General features: G+C 39.0%; 1 protein-coding gene across 2 annotated transcripts in view; it reads right to left on the bottom strand.

Annotated features, from left to right (window-relative positions):
• Nucleotides 1-11,366: 11,366 nt before the first annotated feature.
• Nucleotides 11,367-17,584, bottom strand: part of FRMD3 (FERM domain containing 3) — a 254,155-nt gene continuing 247,937 nt past the window's right edge. Inside the window, exons 14-15 of one of the 2 annotated variants that reach the window (XM_069474091.1) lie at nt 16,140-16,601; nt 11,367-11,587 (exon numbers count right to left, since the gene is read on the bottom strand). In XM_069474091.1, coding sequence (XP_069330192.1) covers nt 11,574-11,587; nt 16,140-16,601 — 476 coding nt within the window. In that variant the 3' untranslated portion in view covers nt 11,367-11,573. Of the gene's footprint in view, nt 11,588-16,002; nt 16,602-17,584 lie in introns of those variants that run through there. The other variant, XM_069474090.1, reaches the window with a different exon arrangement.

Here is a 17,584-nt window from a genome sequence, read left to right as displayed (position 1 = left end):
GAAATGAAAATAATGCAAAAGTTTGAAATATTGTGAGAATTACCAAAATGAGACCAGAGACATGAAGTGAGCACATGCTGTTAGAAAAATGGCATGGATAGACTTGCTTGACACAGGGTTGCTGCACACCTTCAATTTGTAAATAACACAGTATCTATGAAGTATGGTACAGTGAAGCACAATTAAATGAGATATGTCTGTAAAGGGACACTTTAGTCAAGCAAACAGGCAGAGATCAAAGGAAGCCAGCCCTGCTTATACAGAAAGAAATGTCTGAGAGAAGGCTAGAGCCTGTGCCTTCCTCTTGTCCGTGGAGCAGATAATGGCAGTATTTGTGGAGTTCTGCCCTGGAAGAACACAGGCTCTTCCCTTCAGGCTAGAATTAGCATGTCTGCAAAAAGATACAGCCAAGGCTAGTTGATCTACTGCTGGGGAAACAGCAGGGGCAGCTCATGTGGACTCCCATGAAGGGAACAGTTTGCACCCAGCTTAAATTTGATCTGGACATGACAGGCCAAACTTTCGGAAATTTAATCCTCTGGCAGGACCTGTGGTGTGGAGGCCAGAGACCTGAGAGACATGCTGCCTAAAGAAGCCAAAAATCAACAGTTGAAAAGAGAAACTGGCTTTTCATGTGGTTGGGCCAAAGCAACAGACCCTGCCAGGGGGCCTCGGGGATGGCCAACAGCTGGTTGGGGACAGGATTCCGAGGCTGTGCATCAGAAGAATCGGATGCTTGTAGCCAACTAGGATGCATAAAAGAGTAGAAGGGAGAAAAGTCATGCAGCCAGGGAAAACAGGGCCTTCCCAAAATGAGAGGCCCACGCCATCATGGGGAAAGTTAGAAGTAGGCAGATGGTAGTGGCAGAAAGCCTAGCATAAAGACAGATGGGTGTATTTTTATTGTGAGAAATCATACAGCAGAACACTCTGAGAGACCCTCTGCTTAGTCCCTTTGCCCCACATTGAAGAATTCGCATTATTCCAATTAGGAAAGAGTAGAAATCCAAAGTTAGCATTGGTTATTTCTGGGTAGTAGGGTTATGAGTGATTTTTATTTCTTTGTAACTTTCTTCTTCCAGTTTACTGCTATAGATTTGGATTATTTTCATAATCAATTGTTTTAATCGGAAAGAGTTTCTTTTGTAACGAAAGACTCAAATGAAGTGCATTTTAGAGAATAAGCAATAGAAATGTCTACGTTTCGGTTGTTTTATAAAGACAGAAAACAGGGAAGCAAAGAACATTCTGCTTCAGGAAGACTTAGCACAGCCCCAAGAAATTATCCCAAGGAAGAGGAAAAAAGTTTCAGGGCTATTGGGACCCTCCTAAAAGTGTCAGTAGGGAGAAATACTTGAAGATAGCATTGACTACACTTTCCATGGTCTTCAATATCTCTCTAATACCTCTCTAACTCATGGGAACCAAGTCATACATCCAAGATACAGCAGCTAAATTTATCCCACTAAATTCCCCACTTTGCTGCATCCCTCTTTCTAAAGCCTTCTCTATAGTCCCTTCTACTCAAGGCCACTTCCTCTTCCCAAGGATGTGTTTTCCCAGCTCCTTGTTCAAGGCAGTCAGACCTTTATGCAATATCTTTCCTAGGCCCCATAGGTGACTGAACCTTGGGGACCCAGCATCCGCCTTCCGGGAACAGCCCTGACCACGTGCTCAGCAGCATTGCAGCCACTGGAATGCCCTCTCTTGTTGCCCTGGCTTGGGCCTTCCTCCCCTGCTTCCAGTGGCTCTGCTGCCTTCACTCCACCCGCCCTCTCCCGCTCAGTGCAAGGGCCAGAAGCAGGTAAGGTGTGCAGTGGTGGCCCAGGGCATGGATCTGAAAAATGCAGGGCCCAGGAGCTACTCTCTCCCCCACATACACTCCACTGCCCACCTGTCCCTCCCTCTGTGGACGGAAGGCCTACGTGGCCATTGCAGCTTCCCCAGTACCACCCATTCCCCACCCCCACCTCTGCACCAGGTCCACCCTGCTCTTCACCACTCTGTGAGCAGCAGGGCTCTCTGCCTGCTCAGTCTACTCCAGCCACACAGGTCCCCTTTCTGTTCTTCCAACATGCATCACACTCCTCCTCAACCCTGGACGCCAACCCCCACGTGCCCACCCAGCTAACTCCTGCACTCCTTGAGGTTCTTGCTTGAATAGCCCCTTTTCAGGGGGGCCTTCCCCAACCACATGCCCCAGGACTTGTCTTCCCCATCCTTACTACTGTTTCTCTTTCGCATTTATCACTAATACTTTTCTTATGTGAGCTTCCCCTATGTACTTCCTATTCAGTTATTGTCTGTCTCCTCTCACTAGGATTTAAGCTCCGTGATAGCTAGGACTTCTGTCTGGCTGTTCACTGCTATACGTTTTGCACCCTCCTGGGCACAAAGTAGGTACTCATTAAATGTCGGCTGGTGACAGCAGAATGAATGGATGCCCACAGGGGTAAAGGGATTTGGAGTGCCTGTCCTGAGAATGAAAGCATGTCCAGGTTCAAACACCTGACTTACAAATGACTTTCGGAGTAAACTTTTTTGAACATTGGATACTGCCTGTCATTAAAGAGTTTTATTCACGTCTAAGAGGTGTCAGATATTTTCCAACACTTGCTTGTTAATCCTTGAAACCACATGAAAGCAGCGGGCCCCAGGCCTTTTTCTTTCAGCAGCTGAGAGGCTGAGGCTTGCCCAGCTTCTGATCTTTGATCCTCACGTTTTGTTTGTACTTCTCACTCAGCTTCACACAGCGATACTGATTGCCCAGGAACTCCCTCCTGTTGCAGGACACGTGTGCTTTGAGTCTGTCTCACAGGGAGCCAGCTCTGCAGACTAAAGATGTGCCTGTCAGTAAAAGCAGGAGCCCTGCAGCAGGAGCCCGTGCCAGCTGACCTCAAAGCATCCTGAGCTCCAGAAGGCATCTTTGTTGTGCTCCAATGGGCCTTCCACCGGAGCTCTGCAAGAATAAACATGGTAGCAAATGCTCAAGAGCGGGCTCAATGCACGGACTCTTTATGTTACCATTTTTCTTAACTTTTGATTCATTCTCTGTAGAGATTCAGCCTTTCTCTGGCTATGACCCTAAACATAAGAGAAGTTTCTTGAGCTTCTAAAAAGTCATAATGCTTTCTGGAAACGGAATCTTAGCACAAAGAAATTCTCTCTGTACGTCTTCCATCTCAAGTCTCTATTTTGCAGACAAAATAGCTATTGCTTTGTGTCTGTGTAGAGGGTGGCAAACAGACAGGAAACTCAGAAGCGCAAAGGCCCATCTCTGTCATCTTCAAAATCTCTTTCTCTTGTGGTACCCTTAAATATCTGTCCTCTGTACTCCCCAAAACATTTTCTCCACAGCTGATACTATCCATGCCACCGATGTTAGGAGCACCTGTAATCTAAGCCACTACACTGCAGAGGTCAGCCCCAACTTCACACCTGAGTTTTGGTCCACCTAATTATCCCACAGGTACTTCAGGTTCACTGTATCTAAGGCCAACTGATTATCTTTTCACTAAAATAAAATATTTTAAAAATAAAAACTAAAATAAGTAATAATAGAAATTCTGGTCCTCCTGGAACAAAGCCTGGCTAATGACATGGTCTTTTCCCGGTCACCCAGACTAGGCATTTCAGAGTCATACTTGACTCCTCACTCTGAGTTTAAGCAAATCCTGTCAGTCACTGAGTCACCATCTGACCCTACTCCAAGCTTCCAAATCTTCTCAGGAACCATTGTGATGTCAGGACTGCGTCCTGTGTGGTATCTAATACATGAGACCCTCAGAGGAGATCATTTTTTTAACACTTCCTTCCTCTATTAAGCAAAATTATTTTCAATAATGATCATGAAATATGGCAATCATTATATCTTTATCATATATAATGTGCAATATAATACACAATTATGTATTATACCTATTTATATATATTTACACAAAAATGGAATAGTGCTAAGGAAAACAAAGTAGTGAAAATTTTCTTCTATTAAACTAATTATGTATAATTTTATAACATAATGTATAATATATATAAAACCATATGTTTTAAAAATTATAAAAAGAACAAAACACAACTATTTTTTTGGTAGTTTTTATATCTACCTAAATGGCTGAACTTTGATCCTTTGATTGCTGTCTGATAAATTAATATTTATAGAAATGATAATCCAATGGCTGGGTTTTGATAAAACTAAAATATCTGCAAAAGATATAGTTTAGGCAATTATTAATGTGAGGTTTGATTTTCTTATTTTAAGAAAAATAAGAAAAAAACTTCTTTTGCTTTAAGACAAGTAATTAACAATTAAGAACAATAAATTTCAATTTTAAAATGTTATTCCTATTCAGAAAAATATTTCACTTATGAAATAAAATATGCACTTATGAAACAAAAATTACACTTCACAATTTGCAAATATTTTAAATTTTGAACACAATTGGATCACATTGAATGGTGAAATTAAATGAACTCAAATTCTGTTTTTTCATCTTTACAATCACTATGTTATTGTCGCTTATTTCTAATCTACATGGTATGTCTCACCACAGGAGTTGGAGACTCAACTGCACTCAAAGCAAGATCCAACGATTCTGAACTGCTATAAACTCACTCTTAAAATGAGCATGTGTAGCTGAGGCTGTTGTGCCAAAGGCCAAGAGTTCTTGGGCAAGATTCTGCAAATCAACTTCTGCATGTAACATTCATTAAAAGATAAATAGCACAGGACAGGAAGAAGTTGCACAGAGAAAGGAATCAGGAGATCTTGCATTTGTCACTTGACTACACATTTGCAACATACTCCCTGCCCAAACAACTTTTCCAAGCATTTCTTCCCTACAAATACAGTTTCCACCTTAAAAAAATTTTTTAATGTATTATATTTTCTGATGTATTAGTATTTTGGATATATATCCATTATATAGGCAACAAGATGCTTTGTTAATTAATAAATATAGAAGAAAACAGTTGCTTTTTTAAAGCAAATTCTGGTTCTTGTTATATCTTCTGAAACTTTCAAATCCAGTTTTGTTATTCATTGCCTCCAAGATGCTATTACTTCAAAAGAACAAGATATCCTGAAAAAATGAAATGATTACCATGAGTCTAGAATGCCCTGGCAGTACAAGACTAAGCACCTTAACCTTCAATGTTTCTAAAGTAGTTACTATGTGTCCAGGACTTTGCTAAGGCATTTGCAAATAGGAATTTATTTAAGTCTCACAACAGCTCTAAGTGCTATACTTAAACATCATTTTAAAGATGAGAAGATCAAGAATCCAGGAAATTAAATGACCTACCCAAAGTCACACCTAGCAATGGCAAAACTGAGATTAGAGCCCAGGCCACCTAGATGGCTTCAGATACGACCGTCATGCTACACTGACTTTCTGCTCCAGGTACGTCAGCCACTTTTATGCTTGTATCAGTGTCTTCTAGGCATCATTTTTATACCCTGGCCTTTTGTCATTTTTATAGAAGCACTAAGTAATAACAAGAATGATGATGCACAAAGTTATCTTTTGTTAAAAAAGAAATTTTTTTGTTCTTAATAGTTTGTGTAAAAAATATTATTAAAATATTAATATTAATAGTTACTTCATAATAAAATATTAATAGTTATGTCATAATAGTTTAACTATTAAACATAAAGATAAAATTTTATTAAAAAAATATATAAATGATATAAATGGAATTCTTTATTCTTTATCCATGGACAAATCACTTATTGCTAAAATGAAACTATTCAGTATCACCTACTTTTCATTTTGTTAGAATTAAGTGCTCAAAAAACTTGCTGACAAATATCTGGACATGGAAAGACTTTTTGTTATAAGAAAACACTCAACTCATGTACTCCCCATAAAATATGTTATAACAATAATATAGTGAACCATAAACAAATATAATTTTTGTAATAACTATTGAGATATAATTCACAACCATAATATTTACTCATTTTAAAGTGCACAATTCATTGATCTTTAGTCTAGTCACAGAGTCAAGCAACCACCACCACTATATACAATAATTCCAGAAAATTTTTAGCACCCCCAAAAAATCTCTGTACCTATTAACAGTCCTTCCTTATTCTTCTCACCCCTACCCTCCTGTAAATCACTAATCTACTTTTTGCTTCTATAGACTTTCCTATTCTGGACATTTCATAAAAATGAAATTATACAACATATGACCGTATGCCTCTTTCACTTAGCATAATGTTTTCAAAATTCATCCATGATGTAGCATGTTATCAGTATTTTACTCATTTTTATGGGGTGGATATACCACATTTGTTTACCCAATTTATGAGTAGATGGACATTTGAATTATTTCCACTCTTGTGCTCTTATGAAAAGTGCTGCTATGAAAATCATGAACAAGTTTTCTGTTTTCTTGAGTATACATCTAACAGTGGAATTGCTGGCTTATATGGTATGTTTATGTTTAACTTTTTGAGAAACTGTCAGTTTTCCAAAGTAGCTGCACAATTTCACATTCCCACCAGCAATATATGAGGGTTACAATTTCTCTACAACCTCACCAACACTTGTTATGATCTGTTTCTTTTTTTATTAGAAGCATTCTGGTGGGTATGAAGTGTTGTCTAATTGTGGTTTTGATTTGCATTTCTTTAATAACAAATCATGTTGAGCATCTTTTCATGTGCTTATTGGCCATTTGTATATTGTCTTCGGAGAAAGACATTTGTGATACTTTGCCCATTTTAAAAATTGCGGTATTTGTGTTTTTCATTACTGCGTTGTAAGTATTCTTTATATATTATAAGTACAAATTCCTGATCAGATATATAACTTACAAATATTTTAACCCCTTCAGTGGGTTGTCATTTTACTTTCTTGATGGTGTCCTTTGAAGCACAAAAGTTTTTAATTTATCTATTACTATCTAATTTATCTAGTCTTTCTTTTGTCACTAGTGCTTTTGCTTTGCTGTCATATCCAAGAATCCATTTCCTAATCAAAGGTCACAAAGGTGTTTCTCCTAAGAGTTTTGTAATTTTAGCACTTACATCAAGGCCTATGATCCATTTTGAGTTAATTTTTGCATATGGTGTGAGGAATGGATCCAACTTCATTATTTTATACATATATATCAGTTGTTGAAAAGACTATTCTTTCCCCTTTGTCTTGGCACCCTTGTTGAAAACCAATTGTCCACAAATGCATGGACTGATTTATTTCTTTCTTTCTCTCTCCCTCTCTCTCTTTCTTTTTTTGTCTTTACAGAGTCTTGCTCTGCCACCGGCTAGAGTGCAGTGGCATCATCTTAACTCACTGCAACCTCAAACTCCTGGGCTCAAGCAATCCTTCTGCCTCAGCCACTCAAGTAGCTGGGACTACAGGTGTGCACCAAGGCACTCAGCTAATTTTTCTATTTTTAGTAGAGACGGGGTCTTGCTCTTGCTCAGGCTAGTCTTGAACTCCTGGCCTTGACCAATCCTCCTGCCTTGGCCTCCCAGAGTGCTAGGATTACAGGTGTGAGCCACCACACATGGCCATGCATTTATTTCTGAACTCACAATTCTACTCCATGAATTTATATATCTATCCATATGCTGGCACCACACTGTCTTAATTACTGTAGCTTTACATTGAGTTTTGAAATTGGAGAGTATGAGTCCTCTAACTTGTTCTTTTTCAAGATTGCTTTGGCTATTCTGGATCTCTTGCATTTCCATAGAAATTTTAGAACTAGCTTGTCAATTTCTATAAAACAAGAAGCTGAGATTTTGATAGGGACTGCCTTGAATCTGAAAATCAGTTTGAATAATATTGCCATCTTAACAATACTAAATCTTTTAATCCATGAACAAGGGATGACTTTCTATTTATGTAGGTCTTCCTTAATTTTTTTTCAGTTAAGTTTTGTTATTTACAATGTACAAGTCCTGCACTTCTTTTGTTAAATTTATTGCTCAGTATTTTATTATTTCTGATGTTATCATAAATGGAATTGTTTTCTTAATTTCATTGTTGGATTGTTCCATGCCAGAATGTAAAAATTTAATTGATTTTTATATAATAATCTTGTATCCTGCATCCTTATTGAACTTGTTTAATAGCTCTAAAATTACTCCTGTGGATTCCTTTGGATTTTCTTTTTGAGAAACTGCCAGTTTCCCAAAGTAGCTGCACTACTTTGAATTTCGAAAACATTATTTCATGGGAAAATAGAGATATTTTTATTTATTCTTTTCCAATCTAGGTGCCTTTTATCTCTTTTTCTTCTTTAATTGCCCTGGACGCAACTTGCAGTGTACAATGTTGAACAGAAGTGGTGAAGAGAGATGTCCTTGTCCTATTCCAGCACTAGGCGGCATGCTGCCGAGTGTGCTAGATCTGGGGATTTCACAGCCTTTGTCAGATTGAGAATTTTTTTTTTATTCCTAGGTCATTGAGTGGTTTTCTTTTCTTTTTTTTTTTTATTTTATTTTATTGTAAAAGAGTGTTGGATTTTGTCAAATGCATTCTCTACATCTATTGAAATGATCATGCAGTTTCTATCCTTTATTCTACTAATATGGTGTATTTCATTGATTTTCATGTTAACCTTTCATTTCTGGGATAAGTCTCGCCTGATCATGGTTCTTTCCATATGTTGCTGGGTATAGTTCACTTGTATATTTTTGAGGATTTTTTTTCATCTATAGTCATAGAATATATTTGTCTGTACTTTTCCTTTCTTGTAATGTCTGGTTTTGGTATCGGGGTAATACTGACCTCAGAGTAATTGGAGAATTGTTTCCCTGACACCTCCTGTTTTCTGGCAAAATTTGTGAAGTATTGGTGCCTGTTTTTTAAAAGTTTGGTAGAGGCTATCAGAACCTGCACTTTTCATTTTTGGATGATTTTTATTACAAACTCAATCTTTTACATGTTACAAATCTATTGCAGTTTTCCATTTCTTCTTAAGTTAGTTTAGTTAGTGTGTTTCAAAACATTTTTCCATTTGTCTAGGCTAGCTAAACTGTTAATATACACTTGTTCATAGTATTTTTCTTACATTCTTTTTTATTTCTGTAAAGTCTATAATGATATTCTCTTTTTCCTGGTTTTAGTAATTTGAGTACTCTCTTTTTATCTTGGTCAATCTAAGTAAAGGTTTGTCAATTTTATTGTCATTTTTTAAAGAGCAAACTTTTTGGTTTTATAAATTTTATCTGTTTTCTATTCTCTTAATCCCCAATGAAACAGTGTTGAGAAATGGGACCTTTAAGGGGTGATTAAGTCATAAGGGCTCTGCCCTCATGAATGGATTAATGTCATTTAGCAACAGAGTTGGTTCCTGATAAAAGGAGGAGTTTGGCCTCCTCTCTCTCTCTCTCTCTCTCTCTCACCCACACATGTATGTGATGCTTTCTGACACGTTACGACACAGCAAGAAGGCTCTCACCAGATGTGGCCCCTCAGTCTAGGGCTTCCCCACCTCCAGACCCATGAGGCAATAACTTTCTTTTCTTTATGAATTCCCTAGTCTCGGGTATTCTGTTACAGCAGCACAGATGGACTCAGGTGCCCTGCTCCACAAAGTCATTCAAGGATCCAAGCAGCTGGCAGCTCTTCCATCCTCAACTGGTGGCATAAAGAAAGGTCATCATAGTGACAGGTGGAGGCTCACACCTAGCCCAAGACTTGGAAGCAATTTAGATCACTTCTCATTTAAATTTCATCTGCCAGAATTCAGGGATAAGGCATTCCTGACTACATGGAGGGTGGGAAGAGCTAGAAAATGTAGTCTAATTCTGTCCCAGGATGAAGAAAAAATGATTTCCAGTGATTACCTGCCATCCTCTGCCACAAGAAATTTGCAAAACTGGAAGATTTGGAGTGAAATGTGTACAACGTGTCTCCAGCCCTCCTGAGACAGGCAGGGGTCTGAGAGCACCTGGTCTGCTGGGGCAGACTTCCCCAGGAGGCAGCTTTCTAGCTGGGATGCCTTGTTCTCATTGATAGTGTTTGGTTCACATTACAGCTCATGTTCAGGGAAAAGCACGTGTGGTGCATCCAGCGTTGAACAAGTGCCCAGAAGACTGACACTTCTCATTATAAATGACCAAGTTGGCTTTGTGCAAAATTCATTCCTGAGTGTATTTAGTGTGAATCAGTTGTTCACAGTTAAGCTGATCATTAATGCTCCATATGTGCAGATAATAAATGTCGAATTCAGGAGTATGGAGGTAAAGGCAGCATTGAGATCATTCTAACCCTCTACCTACACCACATTAAATAAGAGATTAAGTATTATTAATAGTAAACAAATTGAGTGTGTAGCATTAAATATTTGATGCCAGAAGCTTCATTTAAACTAATCTTCTCTGTGATTTATAATTTCACACCAAAGCACATGATATAATTAATTTTGGTGGATTTTAATATGATTCTTGATGGCAAATAGGAGAGCTACAACTACAGGGCAATAGTCCTTCCCTCTTTCACCTTGTCAATCCTATAGGGAAACACGATAAAAGAGTTGTTAGAAGAAGGCATCTAGCTAATTAAGCAAAGCCTTACAGGTAGAGTGTCTGCAACAGTCCTAGTTAATGCCTGTTGTTATGACACGGTCATTAAAAACACTCTTTTCACTCTGAAAAGAGCCCTGGTTTGGATGATAAATTACATGAGAGCAGTATCTTCATGTGGCCACCACGGTTCAGGGTCTGGTTGACAACTTTGCAGACCCAGAAGCTCAGGGGTGTCCGGAATCTCAGGCTGATTGTGGGGGAGGGGGCCTGATTTCCACCAGGGAAATTCCAGGGTACTGATGCTTAATCCAGAACACTAAGCCTTTAAACTTCTTATGAAGACTGTAGCTGCCTCTCAGAGTAGAAACTAACTTTGGTCTGTTAGTGTGATCTCTCCCTCAAAGGGTAGTCTCCTCGGAAAGCCAATGGTCATAACCATAATTTTGTGTATGAGAGAAATCCAGGCAATGGGTGTTAGCAGGAGAAGCTGCTGGCATTTGCAAGGCATGTTTCAATACTTGGTACTCAAAGAAAGCATATCCTTGTCCTGCTTAAAGTTTTCCTTTATAACCAGGAAAATGGCCTCAGTTCTGTTTCCAAAGAGATATTTGGAGTAGGCATCAGCTAAAGGTAGTGAACAGGCATGTGTGACTCCAACCAACCCTCTGTTCTTTACTAATATCAACTCCCAAGTTCCCTCACCCATTGGTGAGGACTGTCAGGGCCAATGTCAGTGGCAGACATTCTCTGATGCCCAAGGTTTAGCCAAGAGCATCCCTCTCCACTCCTTCCATGCTTGGAGATCCCAAATATTCTCCACCATCCTGCCCCCGCCACCACGCCTGTTCCCAGTAGACACCAGACACAGTGGCCAAGAAAAGGTTAAAACCAGCTTTATTAATGGATTGGAGAGCATAGCCGGGATCCGAGGCCTAAGTGAGGTTCCTTTCTTCCTCTCTGAAGTGACGACAGCATAGCACACTGGGTGGGGCTCACCGAACTTGCCCACCCAGTCACAGACCAACGCGGGAACTTGGAGAGCCGAGTCCTGGCTGAGCCCACCATGGGCGGATCCTGCTGGGTCCGTTTACTGCATGGAGACTGGAAGCCCAAAAGCAGGTCCAAGAGAAAGAGAGAGAGAGAAGAAGCAGGAAGGACAAGTAAGCAGGGACCTTTAGCACACTGTCTCCGCCCAGTAGAGAAGGATGGCCCAAAGGGACTCAAACCCCGTCAACCACAACCATCCCAGAAGTCACCCCAGAGATGGGAGCCTCTCTCATGTACTTTCTATCCAGGCCAAGATGGTGGGTGGGAGGTTCTTTCTCTATTTGGCTGAGCAGAAAATGAGGGAATAAAGGAAAAGGGTTTCCCCTAAGAGGTGAGGTTGGGTCAGGAGCTCAATGAACTTCTCAATGAATAAGTGACAAGAGCCATTTCACGTGGGCCTTTCGGGTCAGTGGGCACTAACCCAACAAAGGTGCTGGCTAGACCTACTGAAGATCATAAATCATATCACACCTGAATTCCTTTTCTTGCCTGTTCTCTGGAGCCTGCACTTCTGAAGACTACTAAGTAAGAACTTGACAGACTTAAGAGGCCACCCCAGTTGAGGACCAATTCTGTTTGACATCTATGGAATTGCTACTGTTAAGAGAGCACACTTCTGTTTCACTCAAAGCAACAACTTCTGGCGCTTAACTGTCAGGTGTGGAGGCGTTAGTTCTGTGCCTAACCTAAGCAGAGACCTGTCAAGGCTGTGCTGTGTGAAGGGAAGGACAGCAGTGGAATACTAAGATTCTTCCGGGGCCCACGGACAGATAGAAAGGATGTTAAATGGCAAGTGTTGCAGTGTTAACAGTCTGATGCAGCTCTCTCCGGCATGGGAAGGACTCTTCTGGCCAGCGGTAATGACATGCTAATTTCTAGCACTCTGAAATCCTCCCTGCTTCCTGTCAGTCAAAACACCCCTTTTTCTAGTTTTTCTATGCTTTTCTATTTCTCTAGTTATCTTAATACCATCAATTAGATCATAGATTTCTTTTATGTTTGAGCACATTTCCAGTGCTATTAATAGTATTCCTGCTTCGGGCCTAGGTGACTTCTACAAAGGGTTAATCTCATCCAGTATGTGGTATTTTTTTTGAACTATCACCACTATATGTTGACCCCGCTTCATGGTCCTAGCAGGTACCCTTCTGTAGTTTCCAACAGTCTGACTACCCAACTTTACTTTAAACAAAACTGAATGATTGCAAAAATATTTTACCCCAGAGTATTTTTATTAGGGATTCCTGCCACCATATTAACATATAAAACAATCTGGATGCTGACATAAAAATGCAGATTTCACTATACAAAGATAAGGCTCCAATCACAGTAACGTGGCCCCCATATCCCTAGTATTTCAATGAAATCAACTCATTGTGAATTCACCCCGAGTTGTGTTTATAAATATTGGACAAACCACGAAATATATTCCAAATACATAACATTTTACAATATGTTTCAAGCACAGACAGAAATACATACTTTACCTACAGTTTTCATGATCCAACTTGTATTAGCACTAAAGACAAGATTGTGTGTGTATATGTATTTGCCATATAAGTGTGTGTGTATATATATGTATACATAGCCACAAATGTACACTCAGTTGTTTGCATGGAAATTTAAACCTTCGAGGCTGTGGGTTTTACCCACCATGATATCTGAGAAGGAAAAGGAACAATAACATGTCACAAATCCCTCAGTTGGGGAAAAATAAGTACAATTTTGTAGGAAGGGCCTATCAGTTGTGTTTATACAAATACACACATATATACAGATTCATATATAAACACACATATATCGATAATATGGAATATACATATACTCACACACTTGCTTTGAACTCTGTATCTCACTATATTATATACTGTCCATCTTTGGAAGCAATCTTTTCCTCATTCGATTCAGGCAACGGGTGACTGTCGTCTAACAAAACTTAAATGGATGTCTCTAAAAGGCTCTGATTCTATGCTGAGCAAATGGCATTTCAGGATCCCAGTGTAACTTTTGGTGGCTATTGTTTAAATTCAGCAGACCCTATTCTGTCAACTCTTTCACTTAAAAACATGTCTAGTCAGCAATGAAATTTCTACATAAAAGAAAAGAAATGTTAGCTGGAAATGTTAAAATAATATATTTACTACTCCTTAATATAAATATGCATGGTTGGATTACATGTGATATTTATTTTGTCATATTTTTCAAATATTTCACAATGGAAAATATATTACTTCCATAATTTATAAAACGTTATCTAAGATTATTTTAAAAGCGTGACAGCTAGATGATTTGTTGTGGTTAGACTTCAAAGAAAGTGATATGCTGCAAGATCATAAGGGAAGTAGTTTTGTGCAGACTGCAGGAGTACCCTTATGTCAGAAGGAATGACTTAGAAGTCACATGAAAGAAAAGAAAGGAAAAAATAAAAACTTCAATGTCAAAGCTTGCCATCTGCAAACTTCCAAAATAGATTGTTGAAGGCTCCAATGATAGAAAATATATTTCTATATCAGTATCAAATTTCAGGTATAAACATTCTTTATTCAAAAGCAAAATAAATCAGTGAAAGCACATGAAAAATGAAACCCTGCAAACTTAATAGCAAACATATCGTTTGCTCAACTGACGGCTTCATGAACTGACTTTCAAAACTTATTTTCAAAATTAACTGTCTAATAAAGCACTCGGAGCTTCATTGAATAAGTGAGAGTGGAATGCCCAATTTGGAAATTATAGTAATGATAGGGTTGGAGTGTCATTACAGTTAGAGACAGACTACAAACGGGCCCTGTATCTTTGTAAATGAAGGCAATGGAACAGTTTCAAATCCATGGAGAAATGCTGTGCTCCATGCCTTCGGCTCTGGACTCGTTTCCTTCTCCCTTACATCACAGTGTTGGTAAGTGCTCTGCACGGGAAGCATCAGACCCTTTCTGTCAGGGACTGAATGGTACGAAGGAAGGTACTAGAGCATTTGTCCCCTCTACTGTCTGGGCAGGGCGTCATGCCACTACTTTACCCGAGCTGAATTGGTACAGCAAATGGAGCCCCCTCCATTTTCTCAATGGAAGTGCCAATTATGAATGGGTTAAGATCTTAAGGAAACCAGGAAAGAAAAGGAGTACAATGACCACCACAAAGGATGATCATTGACATTAATCAAAGAACCGTTCATTCTTTCTCTCTCTCACACACACACACTCGCATACAAACACATTTTTGAAATTTCTTCCACATAATCACAACAAATGGCATAAGGGACCAAAAAATTTACCTTAAACTTTCTCCGCTTTTATTTAGATCCCCTTAAACACGTTCACGTTAACTCGGACCGTGAGTGCACTGCTCTTCACGTCGGCGAATGACACTCGCATCACCAGCACTCTCATACACAGACCGTTCGCCTGCACCACTTACCCGCCAGCCTCACCGGAACTCTTTGTGCTACTTTCCGTTCATCCAATTCCTATCTGCTCCTGCTTTGGTTAATATGCAACACTAATATGCAATTAACTAGCATATCTTTTACCTTTATTCCTTTAAAGTGTCACTTTCTTTTCAAAACGTTCTGCTTCCCCAGCCAAAATATATGGACGGACTACAAATGAATGTAACAAGTCCTCTTGTCCAAACAGTAATACTTTGAAACATGAACCACCTCATGTCCACTTGATGCTCTCAGCTTCTACATCCTCCAGTTCCATCACCTGTTCCATTTAGGAGCTTACTTAGTACACCGTCTTTCTACCCATTTTCTAGCTCATATGCAGATAATAACAAATTACGGGATCGTTTGGCCAAAAATATCTTTAAAAACAAACCAGTGCTAAAACATTAAAAAATTCCCAATATACCCTTTGCACATTAGTCTTACAATCTGTACACGTAAATAACTCCAGGAGGCTTCTTTTTTTTGTTTTGTTTTTTGCTAAAAATTTACCAAAATAGTTTGAACACATAAAAATATTTTTAAAAAAACAAAAACAAAAACCCAGCATAAATTTAGTTGTATAGGCATTGGTTAGAGGACATTGTTTGCACTAAGGATTATATTCAAAAACTTTCTCTTGGATTTTTACTAAAACTCTGATTCTGAACCTTATAACTTGTAATGGTGCCAACTATTAGAATACAGGAAAATCTAATTCGATCCAAGGTATTATGTATCATGATATAATAGATAAAGAGTATGTCTACACTATAATAAAAAATAAACTTGGTTTTGGTTATGTAAAGGCCATCCTCCTGACCTGTAACTAAAATAACTGTATTTGATTGAAACTTATTTAAGTGCAGTGAATTATGGAAAGAAAGCTAACTTAAGGGTTTGAATAATCGGTTATGAGTAAGGAACATCTGTTGACAGCCCCATGACCATTCAGAACCAGGCTTTTACTGAAGAGAAAAAAAAAAAAAAAAAAAGAATCACTAGTATTGAATATAGCCCTTAGTCATACGCGATATCAACTTCATGAGCAACCCAGCATGTAGAGGATGAGGTTGACTTTCCCAGCCACCCACTCCTTGAGGGGACAGTAGTATTCATAGTGAAACTGCTCAAACTCTGGTGTCTGGCGGATTTCACACAAGAAGGAGAGATCAATACCTGACTCCAAAAGGAGGAGGAGCAGGGGAAATACAAAGAGCAGCAGTCCCAGGCCCACCACAAGGAGCCGGGAAAAACTCTTGACCAGTGGGTTCACCCGAATATGGCCGGTCAGAATGTCATAGCTCCACGACAAAGCTCGGTGAGCCTCCTTCAGCTCCTCTTCCTCGGCAATCAAAAAGGCGTTTTCATCTGCTTCCAGGTCCTCAAACGAGTCTGTGTCTTCTCTTTCCAGCTCAAGCCTGGATGGACAGTCAAAGAGCATGTCAATCTCATCGTCATCTACAGGGGTGGGGAGCAGGCTGGCACTTGGGTTGTACGCTAGTTCAGAGATGGTTAAGGGCTCTTCTTTTATTTTATCTTCCTCTTCACTTGGGGGATCTTCATACTCCCGGGCTTCCTTCACTGGAGAGCTGGAGATCAAGGGGGCAGAAATGTTGTCCTCTTTAGGCAAGGGAACACCTGTAAAGAGACGTTTTTTCCTTAATTTTAAAAATCAGATTTTTTTTCCCCACAAAAAATGTGTAGGTAGAAACAACACACATGGAAAAAAAAAAACAACTGATGGAATTCAAGGAATCTTTGAAATTATTCTGTGGAATCCTGACTTTTAACAAAGTCCTGTTAAGTAATAGACCCTGTGCCATAAGTATTAAAGGTCAACATGCTAAACTCAAAGTAACCACCACTTCTCAAATGCTTGGCCATATTTATAACATTTAGGTGTGCAACTCTGATTTACAAACCTCCAACTTTGGTCATGTTTGCAAAAATAAAATGAAAATAAATGACTATTATATTATAATTATGAGCAGTGTCTTTTATTATAGAAGACAACACTATCATCCATTGTATAATAGTATGATAGTAAAATTATGGAATCAGTACTACTCCAACTGTCAAAAGGTGAAAACAATCCAAATGTTCATCAATGGATGAATGGACAAATAAAATGTGGTCTATCTATACAAGTGGAATATTATTCATCCACAAAATTCAAAGGAGTACTGATCCGTGCTACAATACGGATGAACCTCAAAATCATATGTTAAGTGAAAGAAGCCAGACACAAAAGGTCATAATATATGATTCCATCTCTATGAAATATCCAGAATAGGCAAATCCTTAGAGACAGAAAGCAGATCGGTAGTTGCCAGGGACTGGGGGAGACGGGGAAATGAGCAGTAACTCTTAACGGGTACAAGTTTCCTTTTGAGGTGATGAAAATATTTTGGAACTGGATAGAGGGGTTAGTGGCACAACCATGTGAATGTCCTAAATGCCACTAAATCGTTCACTTCAAAACGGTTCATTTTATGTTATAACACTCCACCTCAATAAAAGTAAAAAATAAATACAAGCTATAAATTGTCTACTCCCATATAATACTCCATGAAACCTGAAGGGAGAAAATATTCACGGTGTAGGGAAGGATGAAAAGTGTT

Source organism: Eulemur rufifrons, chromosome 7, assembly GCF_041146395.1.
Source record: "Eulemur rufifrons isolate Redbay chromosome 7, OSU_ERuf_1, whole genome shotgun sequence".
In the NCBI taxonomy this organism is placed as follows: domain Eukaryota; kingdom Metazoa; phylum Chordata; class Mammalia; order Primates; family Lemuridae; genus Eulemur; species Eulemur rufifrons.
This window is presented reverse-complemented; position numbering and strand designations above follow the sequence as displayed.